Source organism: Tupaia chinensis, unplaced genomic scaffold (assembly GCF_000334495.1).
Source record: "Tupaia chinensis unplaced genomic scaffold, TupChi_1.0 Scaffold000017_1, whole genome shotgun sequence".
Taxonomy (NCBI): Eukaryota; Metazoa; Chordata; class Mammalia; order Scandentia; family Tupaiidae; genus Tupaia; species Tupaia belangeri.
The window spans coordinates 727,086-748,291 of NW_006159447.1; the positions used below are offsets into that span (position 1 = coordinate 727,086).

Consider the following 21,206-nt stretch of genomic DNA (forward strand, 5'->3'; position numbering starts at 1 on the left):
GTCCCGCCCACCTCGATCATCCGGTCCAATCCCAGCCGGCTTCGCGGGGAGACAGGTTCCCAGGAGCTCGTCGAGTGGGCCGTGTCCGTGACGTTAGATGACGTAGAACGTCACGGAGGGCGGAAGTCGCGCCTGGTGTTTTGAAATCTGTGCTCCCGCGCGCTTTAGGGTCGGCCACGGTGAGGTCCGGCCGCAGCCCGGTTCTTGGAGGGCCCTCTGACGTCTGTTCTCTGGCCCCTGCCGCCCTGACGCCGCAGCCGCGCCATGTCCACCCCTCCGCTGGCGGCGTCGGGGATGGCGCCCGGGCCCTTTGCCGGGCCCCAAGCTCAGCAGGCCGCTCGAGAGGTGAATACGGCGTCGCTCTGCCGCATCGGGCAAGAGACGGTCCAGGACATCGTGTACCGCACCATGGAGATCTTCCAGCTCCTGAGGAACATGCAGGTGGGCAGGTGGGCAGGTGGGCGTGCGGGGAGCAGGTGCGCGCTCTGGGAGGGAAAGCCCAGCGCGCTGGGCTGCAGTGGGGCGACCCTGTGCCAACCTCGAGTGTGGGATCGCACCCGGACCCTCCACGTTGCCCCCCAGCCCTGCACAGTGCCTCCTCCCAAGGACATGTTTGCCCCAAACTGCAAGATGGAAGAGATCGAAGCCTCGATTTCTAGGTACGACCGAGTTTTCTGAAAACTATGTAAACTCTTGCACCGGCGGGTCGCACTCCTTGTCCCTCTTTTGATTACTTTAGGTTTTTATCCCAGCACTATTTATTCTGGGCCATTCAGGAGTTAAGAATTTACATTTTGCTAGCCATTTTGTTTAAGTCGTCCCCCTTTTGTGGTATCATTAATAAACAATAAACCACGCACATTTACATTGTTGGCATGCGTATGAATATATTTGTGATGCCATCATCACAATCAAGATAGGGAACGTATGCAATAAAAATTATTGCAAAGTAGTGTGCTGTTGTGTGAAATACCACAATTTGTGCATGTGTTCATCTGTTGGTGGACATTTGAGTTGTTTCTACTTCTTGGCCAGGGTAAATGATGTTTCTGTGAATGTTTACAGATTTTTGTATGAACTTGTGTTTCATTTCTCTAGAATAGGTACATGTGCAGCAATGAAATTGTTAGGTCATATGGTATATCCATTGGTTTAACATTTTAAGAAACTTTTCCAAAGTGGCTGAACCATTTCACGTTCTCTACAGCAGTGTTTGAGGGTCCTAGCTGCTTATCTTCACCTCACTTGTTATGGTATATCTTTTTGCTTTGCAAATATGTCTCCCAGTCTGTGACTTGTATTTTCGTTCTCTTTACATTATCTTTTCAAGAACTGACATTTTTAATTTTGATGCCATTCATTCAGTTCACATTGATTTATTCTTTTATAATTTTTGGTTTTGGTATCAGACCTAAGAAATCTTTGTCTAACCAAAGCTGACAAAGTATTTTCTCATATATTTTCATCTTGAAATTTCATAATTTTAGGTTTTACATTGAGGTCTATTATCTGAATCAAGATAGTGTGTGTGTGTGTGTGGGGGGGATATTTGTGTAGTGATAGATAATTTTCCAAGCTCATTGTTTTGTATTTGGATATCCAGTTGTTCCAGCATCTTTTTGTTAACCCATTTTTTTTTTTCTTATTTCCCAGAAGATGTGTGCATTCTCCGGAGAGAGATAGAGGGGTGAGAAGGAGAAAGCATCTCCCCCAATGGGCATAGTCACACCATAATTCCTTTCCTCCATTTCTCCATTCTGTCAGGATTTTGGACACACACACACACACACACACACACATGCCCAGCGTGCTTTTGAAGCTGCTGGGGCTAAGATTCAAACAGTTTGGTTGGCCATGTGGAATCCTGGTCCTACTAATCTATTTTTAATACTTACTTGTTTTACTTCTACATGGTGTGAATGTTATTGTTTTTTTACGGATGAGAATTTTATGATCCAGAGAGGTGAAGTGGCTCGCCCCAAGCTAGTCAATGGTAGGGTGCATTTAAAACCAGGTCTTCAGACTTTTTTTTTTTAAGAGAGATTTTTGCTGTAGGGTGTGTGTACTCACTGTAGAGACAGAGAAAATGAGAAATCACTCCCCAGGGGGACTGCCATGCTGCAATCCCTTCTCTATTCTTTTCTCAGGACTTTGGGCACGCACGGACATGCTCCCGGCATGAGTTTCAAGCCGCCAGATCTGGGACTCAGACCACTATCCAGTCAATAGGGAGTCCAGTAATGTAACCATTACACCATCTGCTGGTCCCAAAACCAGGTCTCCAGACTCTTACAACTCTTCTTTCTCTCTTTCTTTTTCTTTTTTAAGAATTATTTTATTTAACTTTTTATTTATTTATTTTAATTTGACCAAGGCCGGACAGAGTGAGAGAGCAAGAAAGAGAAAGAGAGAAAGAGAAAAAGCAAGCCACCAGGTCTGGTACTCAAACCATGGTCAACCATGTGGGAGTCCAGCACCCTTACCCACCACATCACCTGCCGGCCCCTAAACTCTTATCTCTATGGGCACCCCAAGAGTGTTTGTGTTTTTCTTTTTAAGTGTTTCAATTTTTTTTTCTCCTGATTATAAGAGTCGTTCAGTTTTGTGGAAATGTGTGAGGCTGTATCATAAGCTGGTATAAAATATAATACAAAAGGAATACAAAGTAGAATCTGAGAACATTTGGCATTTATTTTTAAAATGAATGGATTCATATTTAAAATGATTAAGGTGTAGATTAAGTGATGACTTAGAATTTAGCATATGTTTATTTTTATAACGTAGGAAAGCACCAAATTAGGGCTAATAAAGCCCTAATTAACCAAGTACTTTCCTTGGTCAAGTACGCTGTTTTAGGAGCAGTTTTAAGAAGTATTTCATTCCTATTTTACAGTTAAGGAAACAGGCTTAAAGAGAGAATCAGTAAACTACCCAGCATCACATATGACTAGTAGCTCTTCCTATTAACCTCTTTATAGTATTAACTTGCTATCAAATGGTGTATCTTATTATTAATAAAAATGACTCACCAGCTAGCCACATAGCACAGTTGTCTATGCAGAAGAAGCTGGATCCATGTGGGTGACCAGGATTTGAGTCTTGGCCTCATAGGCTTAAAAAACATACCAGAGGCACACACACCTGCCTACGATCTCATGCCTCCTGTTGGGAGGTTCTCTTTTCCTCTCTCCCTGTCTCTGTCTCTCTCTCTCTCTCTTGCATATATGCACCCTCTGGCGTTAAGAAAAAAAAACAGAATGGAAGAGACCCTTTGGCGTTAAAAAAAAAAAAAAAAAACAGAATGGAAGAGAATGAAATAACACAGGTCACAGGTTCCTTACCTAAAGAGAACTAAAGTCTCTGCGGACCTATATTCAGAGCCAGTGTGTAAGAGAGACTATGATAGTTATTTGTGTGCCTGTAATTTTATGAATTCTGTGGTTTGACTCATCTAAGACCCTTTGGGGCCTATCATCATTGAAGAGGTGATAATGCACTTCTTCATTTCCAAAAAAACTCGAAGAAGAGGTTTTATGAACAGGATGTTTTAATGACCTAAACCTACTTATTTATTAATACATTTTTAAAGTATTCATATTTTAAAAATAACCTTCTGTGTTATTAATCCCCAAGGGTAGAGTGCCATAAATACAAACTGGCTAAGATGATCTCTAAGTATTTGTTTAAAAAAAAAGTGGCTTTTCCTTTTGTATTATAGGTGTTCTTTAGCTACTGGAGACACTGGTAGAAACTATAGATCCTCTTCTGAGAAAAATACACATAACCAAATATATTTTGAACAAAATTTCAAGAGGTTAAAGGATACCTCCCCAGATAACCCTAAATCCCAGAACCGTGAGGCCAGCTGCAGTTGCACAACAGTAACATAATATCCACAGTGCTGAGGCCCCATCAGAAGTGTTTTTCCCCAGTCTATTCCTGATTTTTTGGCTCTGCTTATGGTACTTGTGTTTTTGTCAGTAGGTGAATTTATCAATCTTATAGGGCTTCGAGTTTTTATGTCTAGTTAGGAAGTCTTGCCTACCACAAAATCAGAAAGAATTCTATATTTGTGGTTTTAATTTCAATTTTTATATTTAAAACATTGATCCTTATGGAATTTACCTTATTATAAAGTGTGAAGAATGACCTTAGCCTTACTTTTTCCAGAAGGTTGAATAATTCATTGTCTTTCCCCCATTGATTTCAGATGCTACTTTATACAGATTAATCTATTTCTGGATATTCTATTCCATTCCACATAGCTGCTGCCTATCTTTAATGCATTAATGCCAAATTTTCTTATATTCTTAGAGACTCTATGGTGCATTTACACCTGTTTTTCAGAATTGTGCTGGCTAGTCTTGCTTATTTTTCCACCTGTACTTTACAGTCAGTTATTCTAAGAAAAACCCCACTGGTGTGTTTATTAGGTTTATGCAACCTAAAAAGATCTGGCATCATTACGATATTGAGTGTTACTAACCAAGAACTTGGAATATCCTTTTTTAAATTTCCTACCAAGTATTTTAAGTTTTCATGTCTATCTTGAGATTTTTAAAGTTTTTTCTACATATTTGATTTTTTTTAACTTTCTATTATAAATGGGCCTTCTTTCTTTCCCACTTTCTTTACATTTATTTTTATAGATAAAAGCAAAGCTATTGCTTTCTCTGTGTTAATTTATTTCCCACTTCCTCATTGAATTCCTTTTTTTTTAGAGAGCTTTTTGCTATAGCATATGAGCACTTGCCAGAAAGACAGAGAGAAACAAACACAAAGCAAAAAATCACCCCCCCCCAACCCCAAGCATGACCATCCTGCAATCCCGTCTCCATTCTTATCTCAGGATTTTGGGCATGCATGCACACACATCCAGCATCAGTTTTATGCCACCAGGTCCAGGACTCAAACTGTGGTCGACTATGTGGGAGTCCAGCAATGTAACCATTACACCATGTGCTGGACCCTCATTAAGTTCTTTTATTTTTAGTATCCTTTAACTTATCATTGGTAAACAGTGATGATTATACCACTTCTTTTTGTATGTATTACTCCTTTTTCCTCTCTTTTTCTTCTCTAATTGCATTGGCCAATGCCTACACAAGTGTTCTCTAGTAATATTATTCTTCTAAGTAGTCATTCTTGTCTTTTTCTGGCCGTAGTAGCAATGTTTCTAATGTTTTTCACAATCACAGTGCTGATTTTTTTTTCTTTTTTGAGAGATTTTTGCTATAGGGTGCCAGAAAGACCAAAACAGAAAGCGAGAAATCACCTCCCGGGGGGATGGCCACACCGCAGTCCCTTCTCCTCCATTCTCCTCTTGGGATCTTGGGTATGCACGCACACGTGCCTGGCGTGAGTTTCAGCCACCGGGTCCGGGACTTGAACTGCAGTCAACTACATGGAAGTCCAGCGACATAGCCATTATGCCAACTGCTGGTCCCAATGGTGGTGGTTTTTTAACTGACATAATATATTTTGTCACATTGGGGGATTTTGTTGTTGCTGTTTTTATTTAGCTAGGGTGTATGCACTTGCCAGAGAGGGACAGAAGAGATGGGAAGTGAGGAATTACCCCGGGACCCCTCCCAGGGCAGATTGCTACATCACTGTCCCTTCTTTTCCATTCCCTTCTCAGGGTTTCAGGCACACATGCACATGTGCCTGATATGTTTTTGAAGCCATTGGGTCTGGGACTTGAATTGCGCTGTCAGCCATGTGGGTTCTAGCTGCCTCAACCTTCCTGCCACCAACTGGCCCCTGGAGGATTTTTTTGAGTTTTATGTTTATTTTAAGAATGGATGGTGAATTTAGTTGAATGCCCTTTTGTAGTGGTATGATGATATATTTATGGTTTTTCATCCATATTCATGGAATGATTCTTAGTGAATTTTTCATCTGAACTATAGTTTTACATCTAAAGCTATACCTTAGTATGTACTAAAGGATCTTAAGCACCGGGGTGTGTGTGTGTGTATATATGTGTATATATGTATATATGTATATATATGTGTGTGTGTATATACACATATATATGTATCCATATATATACACACACATATATATACACACACATACATGTGTGTGTGTTACCATGTATATTCTGTAGAATGTGAGGTTGTCTTTCTCATGTTCATGCTTCTAGCTCAGCTTCTAGTCTGACACATAAAGGTATGCAGTGATTTATTTTTTTGGATAAATTATTGTTCTCTCCTTTGAGAAATTGACATGATGTATAAAATTAAAATCCAAACTTAATAAATTGGCAGGTATGAGAAGGGTGAGTCTTTGCATTTAAAAAAAATTATATTTTATTTTATGACAGATTATGCAAAAGTTAGTTTATGTTTTTTTTGTAGATGTTTTTGCCTTAGGGCATGTGCGCTCACCAGAGAGACAAAGACAGAGACAGAAACAATAAGAGGGAAATCACTCCCCGAGGGGATGGTCATGCCACAATTCTTTCTCCTCCATTCTCTTCCCAGGATCTTGGGTATGCACACACGCCTGTTTGAGTTTCAAGCCACTGGGTCTGGGACTTGAACCATGGGCAATGTAAACGCTGCACCATCAGATGGTCCCACATGATGCATACTTCTTAATGAATTTTAAATGTACATTTATAGGTAAAAATAGCTCACTAAAGTAAAATAATTCACACCGTACTTTAACATCTCTTGTTTGGTGCACTGTTAGGTGATACAAATCTACGTTCCATCTTCACTAAGTAGAAAATATAGGCAAAGTGTTAAAGCCTAGTTAATGCCCTACTAAAGGTACAGTGCTTCTAGGTAAGCCTTATTGATTATACTACTTGTTATTACCCAAAGAAGAAGATAGGGATCCATTTTAACGTTTCCCTGAATTGTCAGTGCCTATGAAAGTTTAGTTATGGCAAGTTCGGGAGAAATCTTACATCGTGTTGGAGGATGAACACTGAGTTCCTTAGTTAATATATTTTGACTAATGAAGCCTTTTGAATATTGTCACATTTCTTTGAGGCATAGTAGAGTGTTCTAATGCTTGAGAACTGAAAATTCACATAATGTCTCATTTCGGAAGATCGATCTACCCATGTGTAAATCATTATATTACTGTAAATGTGGAGCTGAGAGAAAAGGACAAAATAAACTGCTCAAGCCTACGTATGTAATACATCTTTTACCAGCCTTTAAGCCTTTCTGCCTCATCTATTTGAAATGGAAAAGCAGACTGAGGTCTAGTTAGAATGGACTGGGCCTTTCACTATAAGACAGTACCTATGATTTTATCACTTCGGTGTGTATTTTTGCTTTCTTTTGATGAAATCCCTGAATTAAAATATATAAATTTCCAAGGCTGAATTATGATCAACACAATTATTTGTAATAATTTGTTAATGATGTTCAAGTACAGATTGATACACACTCATATACCTCCTGTTCTTGATTTTTTTTTTAAATAAAACTTTTTAGGTGACAACATTACATTTTAATATGTGCCTTAAGCATTTTAATTATCTTATCGTGAAGTATTTTGAGAATATTTTTTGCAGCAACAGCATCCTACCATTCCCTATCTTCTGCTAAAAATTCCTGATCTTCACTTTTTTTTGTAACTGTGTTTTGTTTTTAACTTATTGGCTGAGCTCAGCAGCTTGCTGCCCTGATATAATTGTAAGTCATATTAAAATTATACATTCTTTTAAAAGTTACATTTCAAATTTAAAGGGAAAAATGTGTTTTAGCTAGTTGAAGGGCTTATCATAAAATTTTTCCTAGAACTATTTTAGAGCAATGAAATAGTATACCAAGTTACTAGTAAATGAACATATATTCTCTTTTTTTTTTTTTTTAAGAAGTTTTGCATTAGGGTGTGTGCACTCACCAGAGAGAGAGAGAGACACAGTGAGAAGGAAAGTGACACATCATCCCTCAGGGTAGAGGGGGGTGACCATGCTGCAAGCCCTTCTCTTCCATTCTCCTCCTAGCATCCTGGACACGCACACACATGTGTCCATCATGATTTTCAAGACTCTAGGTCTGGACTTCTAACCAGGGTCCACCATGTGGGAGTTCAGCTACATAACCCTTATGCCATCTGCTGGCCCCAGACGTATATTATTCTTAAATTATTAAATTGTACTTGATTAATTGTGAAAAAGATTTTCTTTAGGCAGAACTTAGAAATGGTTTGTTAATTTTACTTATAGAAAATGTTGATTTTCATTCCTTTGTGTCTTTATTGTTTTAATTTGCCCACTAAGCTACCAAATGGTGTCACTTACCATACTGGAACATATCAAGACCGGTTAACAAAGCTGCAGGATCACCTTCGCCAACTGTCAATTCTCTTCAGGAAGCTGAGATTGGTCTATGACAAATGCAATGAAAACTGTGGAGGGATGGATCCCATTCCAGTAGAGGTAGGCTTTCATCGAAGGAGGATGAATGTGAAGTATGAGATAGTGTTAAGACATTTGTAATTTTGTCCTCTTCTTTCTTCTACTTTAGCCCTTTTTCCAGATTTTGAATTCTATTGGTTATACTTTGACCAGAGATTGACAAAATTATATATATATATATATATATACACATATACACACACACACACACACACACACACACATACACACACATATATACACACACATATATACACACACATACATATATATACACACACACATATATATACACACACATATATGTGTGTGTATATATATATACACAATGAAATTTGAAATTTATGTATATATGTGTGTTTATATATATATGATATATAAACATATGCATAGAATTCTTTTATTTTCATGTTAATAGTTTCTTGTTAACTTGGGCATTATAGTGATTTTTGTTGTTAGAGCAGTTGTCTGAGGAAATTTTTATCATTGCTGTTGATGACTTCTTTTAATTAAATAACCACATGATTCTTTTATTAGAAATTTTGATACTACTGTAAAGTACTTTTCCCCCCTTTTTAGAGGTTTTTGCCTTGGGCACGTGCACTCTTGAGAGAGGAGAGAGAGAAACAGAAAACTGAGAGGAAAAGTGAGAAATTACCTTCCTCCCCCAAGAGGGAGGCTGCCCTGCAATTCCTTCTCCTCCATTCTCTCCCTGGGATCTTGGGCACACATAAACTCACACCCAGCATGAATTCAGAGCCACTAGGTCCTGGGCTCAAACCGTGGTCCATATGGGAGTCCAGTGACATAACTGCTATGCCATCTGCTGGCCCCTATAATGTACTTTTAAAATGGTGTTCATGCGAGGGCTTTACAAATAAAAATATTATAATTTTTTTAAAATTAAGTTTCATTTAACTTTATTTAATATTATTATTTTCCAGTTTGATTGGGGGAGGAAATGAGAAAGGAAGCCTCTAGGTCCAGGACTTGAACCACAGTCAGCCATGTGGGAGTCCAGCACCCCCAACCACCATGCCATCTGCTGGCCCACAAAAAAAGATTATCTTTCATCATTAGTAATATAGATTTTATATTTAGGCCAGCAGAATCACTATATTCAAACAATATATTCTCTAAATGTAATGAAGTCATATAGTTAACTAGGTATAGGGTGTTTCCATAGGTGACCCTCTCCCTGTTGGCAGGTTTTAATCTCTGCAACTAAAGGGAGCTCAGATGATATCTCACTCCACGTAAAGAACAGTTTTGTGTGATCAGTGCCTCCTTTTTTGCATGGTCATCATGTGAGAGTTGCTCAAAGAGTAAACTACAGGACCAGCTGAAAAGTTTCAGAGACATGAGGAAAAGATCAGAAGTGTGGTTGGCATTGTCATATGTTTCAGAAAAGTCAGGAAAGATAAAGAATGGAAACTATCCAGTAGATTTGCTAGAAGAAAATCATTGGTATATTTGAATACAGCTTCCCTGAAAGGGTAGCAACATGAAGTCAGATTGCAGAGGTTCAAGAGTAAACGGAAAGTAAGGGATTGGAGCCAGCAAGTATACCAGTCTTTCAAGAAGCTTAGATAAAAAAAAACAAGAGCAAGGCAGTAGAGGGGAGAAGAGATAGAAGCAAGGGTTTCGGGACCTTTCCCTTCCAAATGGAAGAGATTAGAGGACATGTTTAGTGATAACTACAGGACCGGCTGAAAAGTTTCAGAGACATGAGGAAAAGATCAGAAGTGTGGTTGGCATTGTCATATGTTTCAGAAAAGTCAGGAAAGATAAAGAATGGAAACTATCCAGTAGATTTGCTAGAAGAAAATCATTGGTATATTTGAATACAGCTTCCCTGAAAGGGTAGCAACATGAAGTCAGATTGCAGAGGTTCAAGAGTAAACGGAAAGTAAGGGATTGGAGCCAGCAAGTATACCAGTCTTTCAAGAAGCTTAGATAAAAAAAAAACAAGAGCAAGGCAGTAGAGGGGAGAAGAGATAGAAGCAAGGGTTTTGGGACCTTTCCCTTCCAAATGGAAGAGATTAGAGGACATGTTTAGTGATAGAGGAGAAAAACTGTAAGGAGAGGTGACAGAAGGGGGATGCGTAGTGAAGACAGGAGGGCAGAGGATTCAGAGCACAGGAATGGAGACTAATCATCTTTAGGAGGAAGCACAGTCTGCATTAGGAAAGAAAAGGAAGCATGAATGAATGTAGATGTGGGTAGGTTCACATGTGTCCCAAGAATTTGAAGAAGTTTAGCTAGGTGAGTCCTAGTTTACCAGTTATTTATCTCTAGCCTGTTTCTGCACTGGTAATATAAAATGAGAGAGCCCATATGATTCCTGAAGTCTGTCACATTGATGAGGAGGCCTAATAAATTTCATCCCAAACTTTACATACTTAAGATTGTACTAGAAGTTTCATTGCTATACAGTGTTTTTCTCATATAGAAAAGTCAGTTCTCAGAACTAAAGGACGTTACAACATCTAGGAATTTGCATAGACCCTGAAGTTTTAGATGGCAAGTTAATGACATTTATATAATCTATATCTTCAATCCATTCTTTCTAGTATCGATGACAGAAAGCCTGTTTTAACTCAATAAACTATAACTCTGTCAGGCAAGAATCATGTTTTATGGCATTATTTTTGCAGCATCTCATCAAGTGTCTGGCAATTAAATATTTTCTGATTGATTGTACTGGGTATTATTTAATTATATGAGACAACCAGTTTTATAAAGGCTATTTTGCAAGATAAATCTGAAAGAGTAATATGTAGAATGTATTGAATTGATAAACTTCTAGAGCTGTTGTTTCTGGTCATCACCTGAATGAAAATTTCTTTTTATACTATTAAAAGAATCAATACTGACCTTAATTTATTGCCTTCTCTATAGCAATGTAATTGGACATTTTGGATCATATCTTTGACTTTTAACGTTCGCTCATTACTTTCAGCAACTTATTCCATATGTGGAAGAAGATGGCTCCAAGAATGATGATCGGGCTGGCCCACCTCGTTTTGCTAGTGAAGAAAGGCGAGAAATTGCTGAAGTAAATAAAGTGAGTAATTAGTCTGTACATTTTATATTTCAGGATTATTGTTAAAAATTACTAGGGAAGGACAGTCCCATCACACAGCGGAAATATGCTGCTTAAGCGATGCCGGATTCCACATGGTGACCTGGGTTCAAATCCCTGGTCTGATCAGCCTGAAACATGCCAGGCATGCACACAAGTGCCTGACATCTGACAGGAAGAAGGGAATTATGGCATGGCCAAACATAGAAAGGGTGCATCTCGCTTTTCCTCTCTCACACGTGTGTACACACGTTGTCATGGATACAGAGAAAACTTAAAAAGCAAAAAATTACTAGGGAGTAATGTAACTCAAAAACATAATTTGAATTATAGAATTACATAAGGTAGTTTCTGTAGTAAATGTAACTTATCTAGAATAGAGCCATAAGCTAAAAGTTAGCCAGAAATGCCATTGGATTGGTCAGAAGGGATATCAAAATTCTTCCAATAAACCTCCTAGAAGAACTGCACATGCACTCAGTCACAACCCGTTTACTTTATTCCTGTTCTAGGCAGAATTCGACCTGTCTCACTGACAGCATATTTGGAGCAGCAAATGATAAAAATTTACAAATAGGAAATGTGGATGGCTTAACACCTAAGTAAGAAATTGAGAGAGTTATCAAATTATCAAAGCATTATGCATTATCCATCCTCCCCACAGTCACGTTCTTGACCAGAATGTATTTATTGCTAGATCCTTTCTAAAGACCAGAAGATAATGTTCAGATAGTTCTAGGAAGCACAGAGAAACAGGGAAATTTGTCGGTTTTTTTCTGTGGTGGAAACATGGCACCAGCTTATGAAAACTTAGCAGAAATAATGCTGTGAATAAAACTACCACTCTCACTCATTCTTTCACTTGCAAATGCAGAATACCCTTTCACCCTCTCCTGAAATTCTTAATTCTTTTGTAGTAAATAGAATTTATCAGTGTATTAAACACAGCCAAAGAGGGTTTCCTGGGTATATCAAGTTAATTCAATTTCTATAGATAATGTATAATATCAGTAGATTACATTGTAAAACATTTTTCTCAAAAGTATGTATAATTGGTAGAATTCAGTATTGGTTGCCAATTCAAAGAACACCAGACTATTAACAAGCTTGTTCTAAAAATCTTTTTATTTCAGATAAATTGCCCACATTTTCTATATAGGAGAAATATAGCAGTATTCCTGATAAAATCAGGCATAAAATAAGATACTTTACACCAGTATGTTAAGATTAATTTAAAAGTTAGAGCTATTCTAAAAGACAGATCACTGTTAAGAAACAGGAATTACATCATTATTAATATATACATTCTTGTTAGAGTACTCAAAGATATTTATTTGATATAGACTAAGAGTTCCATAAAAGGGGAGACCAACAGATGGCAAAATGGTTACATTGCTGGACTCCCAGGTAGTCAACTATGGTTCAAATCCTGGACCCGGTGGCTTAAAATGCATGCCGATGCATGTGCATGCATGCCCAAGATCCTGAGAAGAGAATGGAGGAGAAGGGACTGTGGTGTGGCCATCCCCCTGGGGGAGGTGATTTCTCACTTTCTGTCTCTCTGTCTCTTGGGCAAGTGTACGCACCCTATAGCAAAAATTTCTCCAAAAAAAAAAAAAAAAGAGTTCCATAAAAGGGGTTATTACAAGATTGATGCCATAAAATCTTATATGCTATAAACCAATTAAATTATAAGCTTTTATTCTCAATTACAACAATAAATACTAAGTAGGTAGAAACTAATCAATAATATATGTGAGCAAACTTCTTAAGATACATAAAAAGTTTTGGGCCAAGGCAGTGGTAATCTCCAAAAAAAAAAAAAAAGAGTTCCATAAAAGGGGTTATTACAAGATTGATGCCATAAAATCTTATATGCTATAAACCAATTAAATTATAAGCTTTTATTCTCAATTACAACAATAAATACTAAGTAGGTAGAAACTAATCAATAATATATGTGAGCAAACTTCTTAAGATACATAAAAAGTTTTGGGCCAAGGCAGTGGTAAAGCAGTAATGCAACAGGGCCCACATGGAGTAGGTCCTGGGTTTCTGTCCTGGAAGCTCCTTGAGCATGATGGCCTCCCAGTTACATGCCCTTGATCCAGGATGGCAGTGACTAGGAGTGGATTGTGGTATGAAGATCCTGTTGGGGTGCCTGTCTTGCTCTCATGTGTCTGTTTCTTTCATGGAAGAAATTGGTTAATAAATTTTTTGTAAAAAGAAGCTTTGAATAATTAAAAGAGCACATAGAATTCTTGGGTAAGGGACCAGCAGGTGGCGCAATGGTTACATTGCTGGATTCAACTGCAGTTTCAGTCCCAGACCTGGCTGCTTAAAACTCATGCTGGGCATGTGTGCATGTGTGCCCAAAATCCTGAGGGGATAGTGGAGGAGAAGGGATTGCGGCATGGCCATCACCCCAGGGGGTCATTTGTCGCTTTCTATCTCTTTGTCTCTCTCTGTCTCACCAGCAATTGCACATGCCCTATAGCTAAAATCTCCCCCCAAAAATGTGTGGGTAGGCAGTAAATATTTTTAAATTGCTAGTCTTGATAAATGCTGGCCTTGATTACTTTATAGTTTTGTTTTGTTTTTGGAGAGGTTTTTGCCATAGGGCACATGTGCTCGCCAGACAGACAGAGACAGACAGAGAGACTGAAAGCGAGGAATCATCCCCGGGGGGAATAGCCACGCCGCAATACCTTCTCCTCCATTTTCCTCTCGGGATCTTGGGCACGCACGCACACGCGCCCGGTGTGAATTTTAAGCCATTGGGTCCGGGACGCGAACCGCAATCGACTACATGGGACTCCAGCGATATAGCCATTATGCTAACTGTTGGTCCTACTTCATAGTTTTAATGCAGTTATGATCCAAATCCAAGTAGGACTTTTCTTGAAAGCATGAAAAGATGATACATTTTAGTGTAATACCAACTAAAAGACAAATCCAAACAAAATCTAAATGAGATTTCTTTCTCAAAAGTTTACAAAAAATGTCAAAGAAAATAGTTTGCTTCAAAAATTAAAGTGTAACATGAAGCATATTATGAAGATAGTAATTAAGTGTGTCATACTGGTGCAAGAATAGATTAGTAAAATAATAGCTAGACAAACAGCCTTTGAATTGTATATGAGAATTTACTATGACAGAAGAGGGATTATGTGGGAAATTTGTTCTTACAAATGAAAACATTTGAAGCAAAATTAAAGTAGCTTTTACATTTTATCATATATTAAAATGAATTTCAGAGTTAAAAATAAGACCCACAAAACAAAATACTAAATAATTAAGGGAAAAATTTATTTCAGAACTTAGGAGAAAGTAAAAAAGGTACAGATTTTATAAAGTTTGTAATTTTTTAAAATAATGTAAAATACAGATTAATATTTTCAACAAATATCATACTAATGAATAAGTATCATACTAACTCAATAGGAAATTAATAAGGGATGAAAAGGGGATTTGGAACTTTTAGCTTAGTTCTTTAAAAATACACAGTATTTGGTTAGCCAGAAATATGAGACATGTGAAGTGTTATGTTTCTGTTGATAATACATGTATTCATAGTGTTTCCCTGTAATAAGGATACTTCTGATAAAACACAGTGAAATAAAACATATAACATGATCATGATGGTAACTCATTTCTGAGTACCTTATTATTAACATAGATATAGGTTGTTCTCTACCACAGAGTAATTTATGTTTTTGAAAGAAAAGCTGTGTAAATTCAGAAAGACATAATTTCTCTAAATATGTGTTTCCTTTCACTTTTCATTAATCTAAGTTCCCCTTTCTTGTTTTTCTGCAATCTGATGGCTTAATAATAATAATTTGAAAATAATAAGACCTTTCATATAATCAGCATGTAGTAATATTTTTATAGTATGTAATTAAAATATCTTACTAGCTGTTGACCTAAAGTTTCCTGAACTTTAAGAGAAGGATATAATTGATTAAAAAAAAAAAGAAGATATGATATATATGAAAGGATTTTTTTTTCTCCACATGAAGATTTTTCTATAGGCTCTCTCCTTGGCCCACCTCCATTTTTCCTTCACTTAATCTTTTAGTGCAGTTATATAATAATTTGGGTTCAATAAATATTCCGTGTTTATATTATTATGGCCATGTAAGTATTGTTTATTGCCAAGTCACATAGTAAATTAGTGTTACATTTTCTTTGAACAATTTACTATTTTCCTGGAGTTAATAATCGCCTCTTCAATTTTCTAAAATTTTAGTTTCTTGTGTATCTATGGAAGCATGCCAGACTGATTCCCAGATTCCCACAGGGTCAAAATATTCAGATAATTTCTTGGTTCTTTCATTTTTCCCTAACCTCTACCCTCCCAAGTCTTCTGTCCTCTTGAGAGGTCTGGATCAAATGCTCTCTAGGCCTGCTTTTTTGTTTGGGGTTTCCTTCACCTCTTCTGTTTCTCTATTCCCTATCTCTTCCTTTTCTAGGTTTTCCCCTCATTGGTAACATACATACATCAATGGCTTCTTTAGAAAAGATGTAGGAACTCAAGATTTGTGTCTTCACTTAGCCGTCTACTTGACAGTTTGGCTGGCTATAAAATTCTACATTATAAATTATTTTCCCTCAAAAAATTGAAGACATTCCTCCATAATCTAGTATAGGGTTCAGTACACTTTAAAGAAAGAAAAAGAAATAGGTATGTTTGACAGGTTCTCACTCACATCACAGTCCTTCCTGCCCCAGCCTCCCATTAGCTAGAATTACATGTATGTGTCACTATACCCAGTCTATTTATGTTTAACCAGGAACTGAACCTGGGCCTCCCATGTGTCTTCAGCCTCACATAGCAGCAGCCTACCACCTGTACCCCTGTGACTGGGCCACAAATAGAGTGTTTTGCTTTTTGTTTTACCAAAAGGAGATTTTACCTCATTTCTTAATCAAGATTATAAATGTTGGGGGCAGCAGGTAACATGATGGTTAAGGCACTGGGTCCTACATGGGCAATTCTGCTGTTCAAGTCCTAGACTCAGCAGTTTGAAAAGCATGTGCATGCATGCCCAAAATCCCAAAGGAGAAGGGGTTGCAGTATGGCCATCCCCTCTGGGGATACACACACATATAGTGTAACATTTATTCCATTAACAGAATAATCTTATGTATAGTTAACACTACTAACATTTTATTTATGCTTTTCTTCCAGCTTCTTGAAACCCTGAAATTTTTTAAAATACTGATCCCATGACCCACTGATATTTGTACTTTTGCCCTTCATGGCACACTTTTCTGAGAGTTTTTGTGGAAAAAACGCTTACTTTTAATATGTGCCTATAGATGATAAAATATTGTCCTAATCAAAATATTTAATCACATGAATCCTACTACAAACATAAAATTTATTGATTTGATTCAACACCTACTTACAAATATCTGCATTGGTAAACTTAAATTTTTTGTCTTCCCTTTGTCTATTATGTAAATTAATGCACATTCTTATGCATATAGAAGTTTGCTTGTTTTTCGGTTCATAAAATTAGTAGGTAGAGTTTGAAAGTGCACATAATTTTAACAAGCAACACTAAAACATTCAAAATACATCTTACCTATTTTGTTATGGGGTATAAAAGTGAATCGTTTTTAATAATATTCATATTTCTTTTTTAATACTAAAAGGCAATATTTAAATAAAAAAGAAATGATTGTCGATGACTTTTGTTAGCTTGTTTTTTGTGTTCTTTGATATTTTGAGGGAAGCTTTTTGGTTTGGCTTTTTGTTCCTTTTCCTTTGGACATTCACATATTCAAATACTTGTGTGCCTGTTCTGTGGGAGGCATTGTCCTGAGCACCAAAATTTCTGCCGTGAGCCAACCAGATGCATTGTCTGCCTTCATGCACTTTTCAGATAACTGGACAAGTTTCTTCTTGGAGAAGACAAGAGTCTAACAGAAGCAAAGGAGCACATTTTTCATGTGCTTGTTTCATGTTTTGATGAATATTTACAAGAAATAAAAATATTGCATCATATTTTTTCTACAGCGGCATTTGTATTAGATAACTAAGTCACTGTATGGGTCTATATAATAAGTAATAAAATTATATTCTTTGCAGTCTATTAAGAATATTTAGAACTTTATTTCAACACTTACTTTTTGTTGTAGATTTGCATTCTAAACAAATTACATAAAATAAGTAGATGTCTATACCCCTCAGTTGACTCTTACTTGGTTGTCTTCAGAATAGTAACTATACCATCATGAACTTGAAATTGTTCAGCACACCACATTGACTGTGGATTTCCTCTTTAGTCTGGGTCATCATCTGGTATCTAACAGTGCGTGTACTACCAGTGCTTTCCATACCATTTGTAGTTAGTATTTGATGTAAATCTTCAGATGACCAGACGGCCTAGTTTTAAGTCCTTTTTTTGTTTCTTTAAATTTTTAAAAATTTTCTCTTCATATACCCTGGGTATATGATATATATGTGTGTGTGTGTGTGTGTGTGTGTGTATGAATACTTAATTTTGAGTACTTTAGGGATATCAGAATGAGTTTTATTTTGCTTAAAGCTAAGCAATTTTATTTTACCATCTTGTTGATGGTAAAATAAAATTGAAAATCATAGTGTGTAGTATTTAGAGGGCTGACATTGAGTTCGTGCATTTAGATATTAAAGCATTTTGATCTAGTGTCACAGCCTTTGTATGAATATTAAATTACATGGTATGACTTAGCATAAACATAGTTTTGAAGTATCTACTTTACACATTCACCTGTTAATGTAACGAATTAGGCACAGCTGATGGATTTTTAAAATAGCAGCTGTCAACCTCTGTTAAAATCAATCAGTGGTAAGATTGTATATATTAAGTCCTGTGTCACATCATGAAAATTTATTTACAATTTAACCACTAATAAATGTAACTGTCAGCTTTGCTGTTGATAGTTTCATGACATGTTTTGAATCCAGATATTTTATTTGTATGCTAATTTTTTAATTAAAACTTTCTGGCACCTTGGAGAGAAACTATTCAAGTACCTTCTAGTATATCATACTTTTTCAACAGTTTTTTTTTGTTGCCTGGGTTTGAATATTACCTTGAAAATATTCTAATTTTTTGGACTTCTTATATTGTTGGGGTTTTTTTGTTTGTTTTGGTTTGGTTTTTTTAAAGAATTAATGAGGCTTTTTAAAAATGTATTAGAATGGGGCCGGCAGGTGGCATGGTGGTTAAGGTTGCAGGATTCTCATATGGCGACCATGGTTTGAGTCCCGGATCTGGTGGCTTGCTTTCCTATTCTCTCTCTTTCTCTCTCTCTCTCTCCCTCTCCCTCTCTGATCAGATTTAAATAAATAAATAAATAAATAAAGTTAAATTAAAAAGAAAAAACTTACATAAAAAAATGTATTAGAATGTATATTTCCAGGTGAATATGCCTGAAAGTGATCTTACTGATAGGCTATACATTTATTTTAGTGATGGAACCATCATGGAAGCCAATGGTAAGCCCCGTTTTGATACCAATTATAAAGGCTGTCCTTTACCACCCAAGAATATAGCTTTCATTACTTCTAGCCACTCTTTAATTTTTACTAAAAACGTGATCCCTGAGCTTATTCTCCAGTTGTGACCTTTCAGTGGCTTTCGGCTGTCTCTAAAACTTAAATCCTTCCTTTTTCCTCTTTTTCATGATTGCAGGTTTGTTACTATTACAGATATTTTGGAGAAAGCGTTCCACACTATCCTGGCTAGCCTCTTTTTGCAGTTTAACTGTATTTCTTCTTCAAGAATTGTAATTGGCCTCCATTACCCACCACTAAGTCCACATTGATCCTACTTCTGCTCTTTGCTGACCTCTAGCTTTTGTAGACCTGAAACAAAAATGTTTTCCTTTCTTCTTGACCTTTTAGTCAGAAGGTAGGGTCTGTCTTTTGCGTTTCCATAGCATCTAATATGTACCCCTTACTATCTGCCTGACCAAGGGATAATGGTCTAGACATTCGTCTTCCTCCTACATGATATCAAAGTTCTAAAACTTCCGAAAGTCACAGTTTTCAAGATATGTCAGAACTAACTTATTCAAATAAGATTTTTTTTATCAACTCATTATTTCTTGTTTTATTCTTATGTGCAATTTCTTCATATCCCTTTTGAAAAGTTAGAATTGATAGGGAAATCATGGTTGTTGAAGAATTTTACAACTCGGCTGAAGGCTTGGGGTGAGCTATAGATATTGGCGGTGGTAAAGAGGAGCTGACTTTAAGCCTTTTTTTTTTTTTTTTTTTTTTAGAGAGAGTTTTTCTATAAGGCACATTCACTCACCAGAGAGACAGACAGACAGAAGGAGAGGAATCAACCCCCAGCGGGGATGGCCCTGCCACAGTCCCTTTTCTTCCATTCTCCTGTCAGGATTTTGGACATTTGTGCATTTTAAAACTCATGCACACTTGCCTGATGTGAGTTTTAAGCTGCCAAGTCCAGGACGTTAACCACAGTTGATTACATGGGAGTCCAGCAATATAACCATTATGCCATCTGCTAGTCCCAACTTTGAGCCATTTTGAAGCCATGAAGTTGTTCACTAAACCAAGTTAAACTGGGTTTCAATCAGGTGTCTGTGTAATTGTCATCTTATGTATGGGTATATAGAAGGTACAACTGGCAAGACATGTTCCATGATCCATTTCATAGATGAGAAGACTGAGACGGAGTTGGGCTAAGGTCATGTAGCAAGTTAGAGGCAAGGTTAGAACTGGGGCTGGCATTACCCTTTTCCCAGTAGAGCACCTTTACTTTTAACACTTCTCTGTTTTGCTGCTGCCTTTGATTGCTAGTAAAAGTGCCAGATTCCCAGTCTTTGCAATTAAAAAAAGACATTTTAGTTGGTCATTTCTCATCTCTCCCAGTACTCTGGGTTGATTTTGTCAGGTAATATGCATAAGTACTTTAATATCTGACTACCACATGCTCATGGTGACAGAATTTAGAAGGTGGTCATCTGAAAACTGAACAAGAGTACTGAGCTAAACTACTGACAGTATCTATTTCCAAGAGACTATGTTAAAGTGAGCATTGGAGTCATGCCTTGTGTACATATGTTTTGACTGTGTGTTTTTTGTTTTTTTGGGTTTTATTTATTTATTTATTTATTTTTAGATTTTTTGATAGGACATGTGCGCTCACCACAGAGAGACAGAGACAGTGAGCAGGAACTGAGAAGTCATCCCTCAGGGGATGGATATGCTGAAATCTCTTCTCCATTCTCCTCTTGGGATTTTGGGCACGTATACATAAGCACCCTGTGTGAGTTTCAAGCCACTGGGTCTGGGACTCGAACTAAGGTCAGCCATATGGGAGTTCAGCACCTTAACCACCACACTACCTGCTGTCCTGGGCATGTATTTTATGACTGTATTGGGCTAATTCTCTTTCCAAATATGAGTTAAGTTTACTTAGTATTATTAAAGACTATTAAAGCCACTGTAAATTGCTTTTCCATTTTCCAATAAGAGTTTCTTGGTCTTCCCTTTTAGCTATCTACTTCTCTTACGTCTCTAACTCTGGATAGGGCTAAAAAAAGCAATAAACTTAATCTTACTTTGCTTTTTTAATTAAATTAAAAGGTGCTTTTTGGTTTTTTTTTGTTTTTTGGGGTTTTTTTTTTAGTTTTTTTTTTTTTTTCTTTTTTTTTCCCTGGGAAAAGTAGAGTTTGGCTGGGAAGTCATTTTTTCTTTCTGTCTTT

General features: G+C 37.1%; 1 protein-coding gene across 1 annotated transcript in view; it reads left to right on the forward strand.

The window, feature by feature from the left end:
- Positions 1-92: 92 nt before the first annotated feature.
- MED30 (mediator complex subunit 30) overlaps positions 93-21,206 on the forward strand; it is a 22,886-nt gene continuing 1,772 nt past the window's right edge. The window contains exons 1-3 of the mRNA XM_006140046.3: positions 93-441; positions 8,249-8,407; positions 11,349-11,453. Coding sequence (XP_006140108.1) covers positions 265-441; positions 8,249-8,407; positions 11,349-11,453 — 441 coding nt within the window. The 5' untranslated portion in view covers positions 93-264. The remainder of the gene's footprint in view (positions 442-8,248; positions 8,408-11,348; positions 11,454-21,206) is intronic.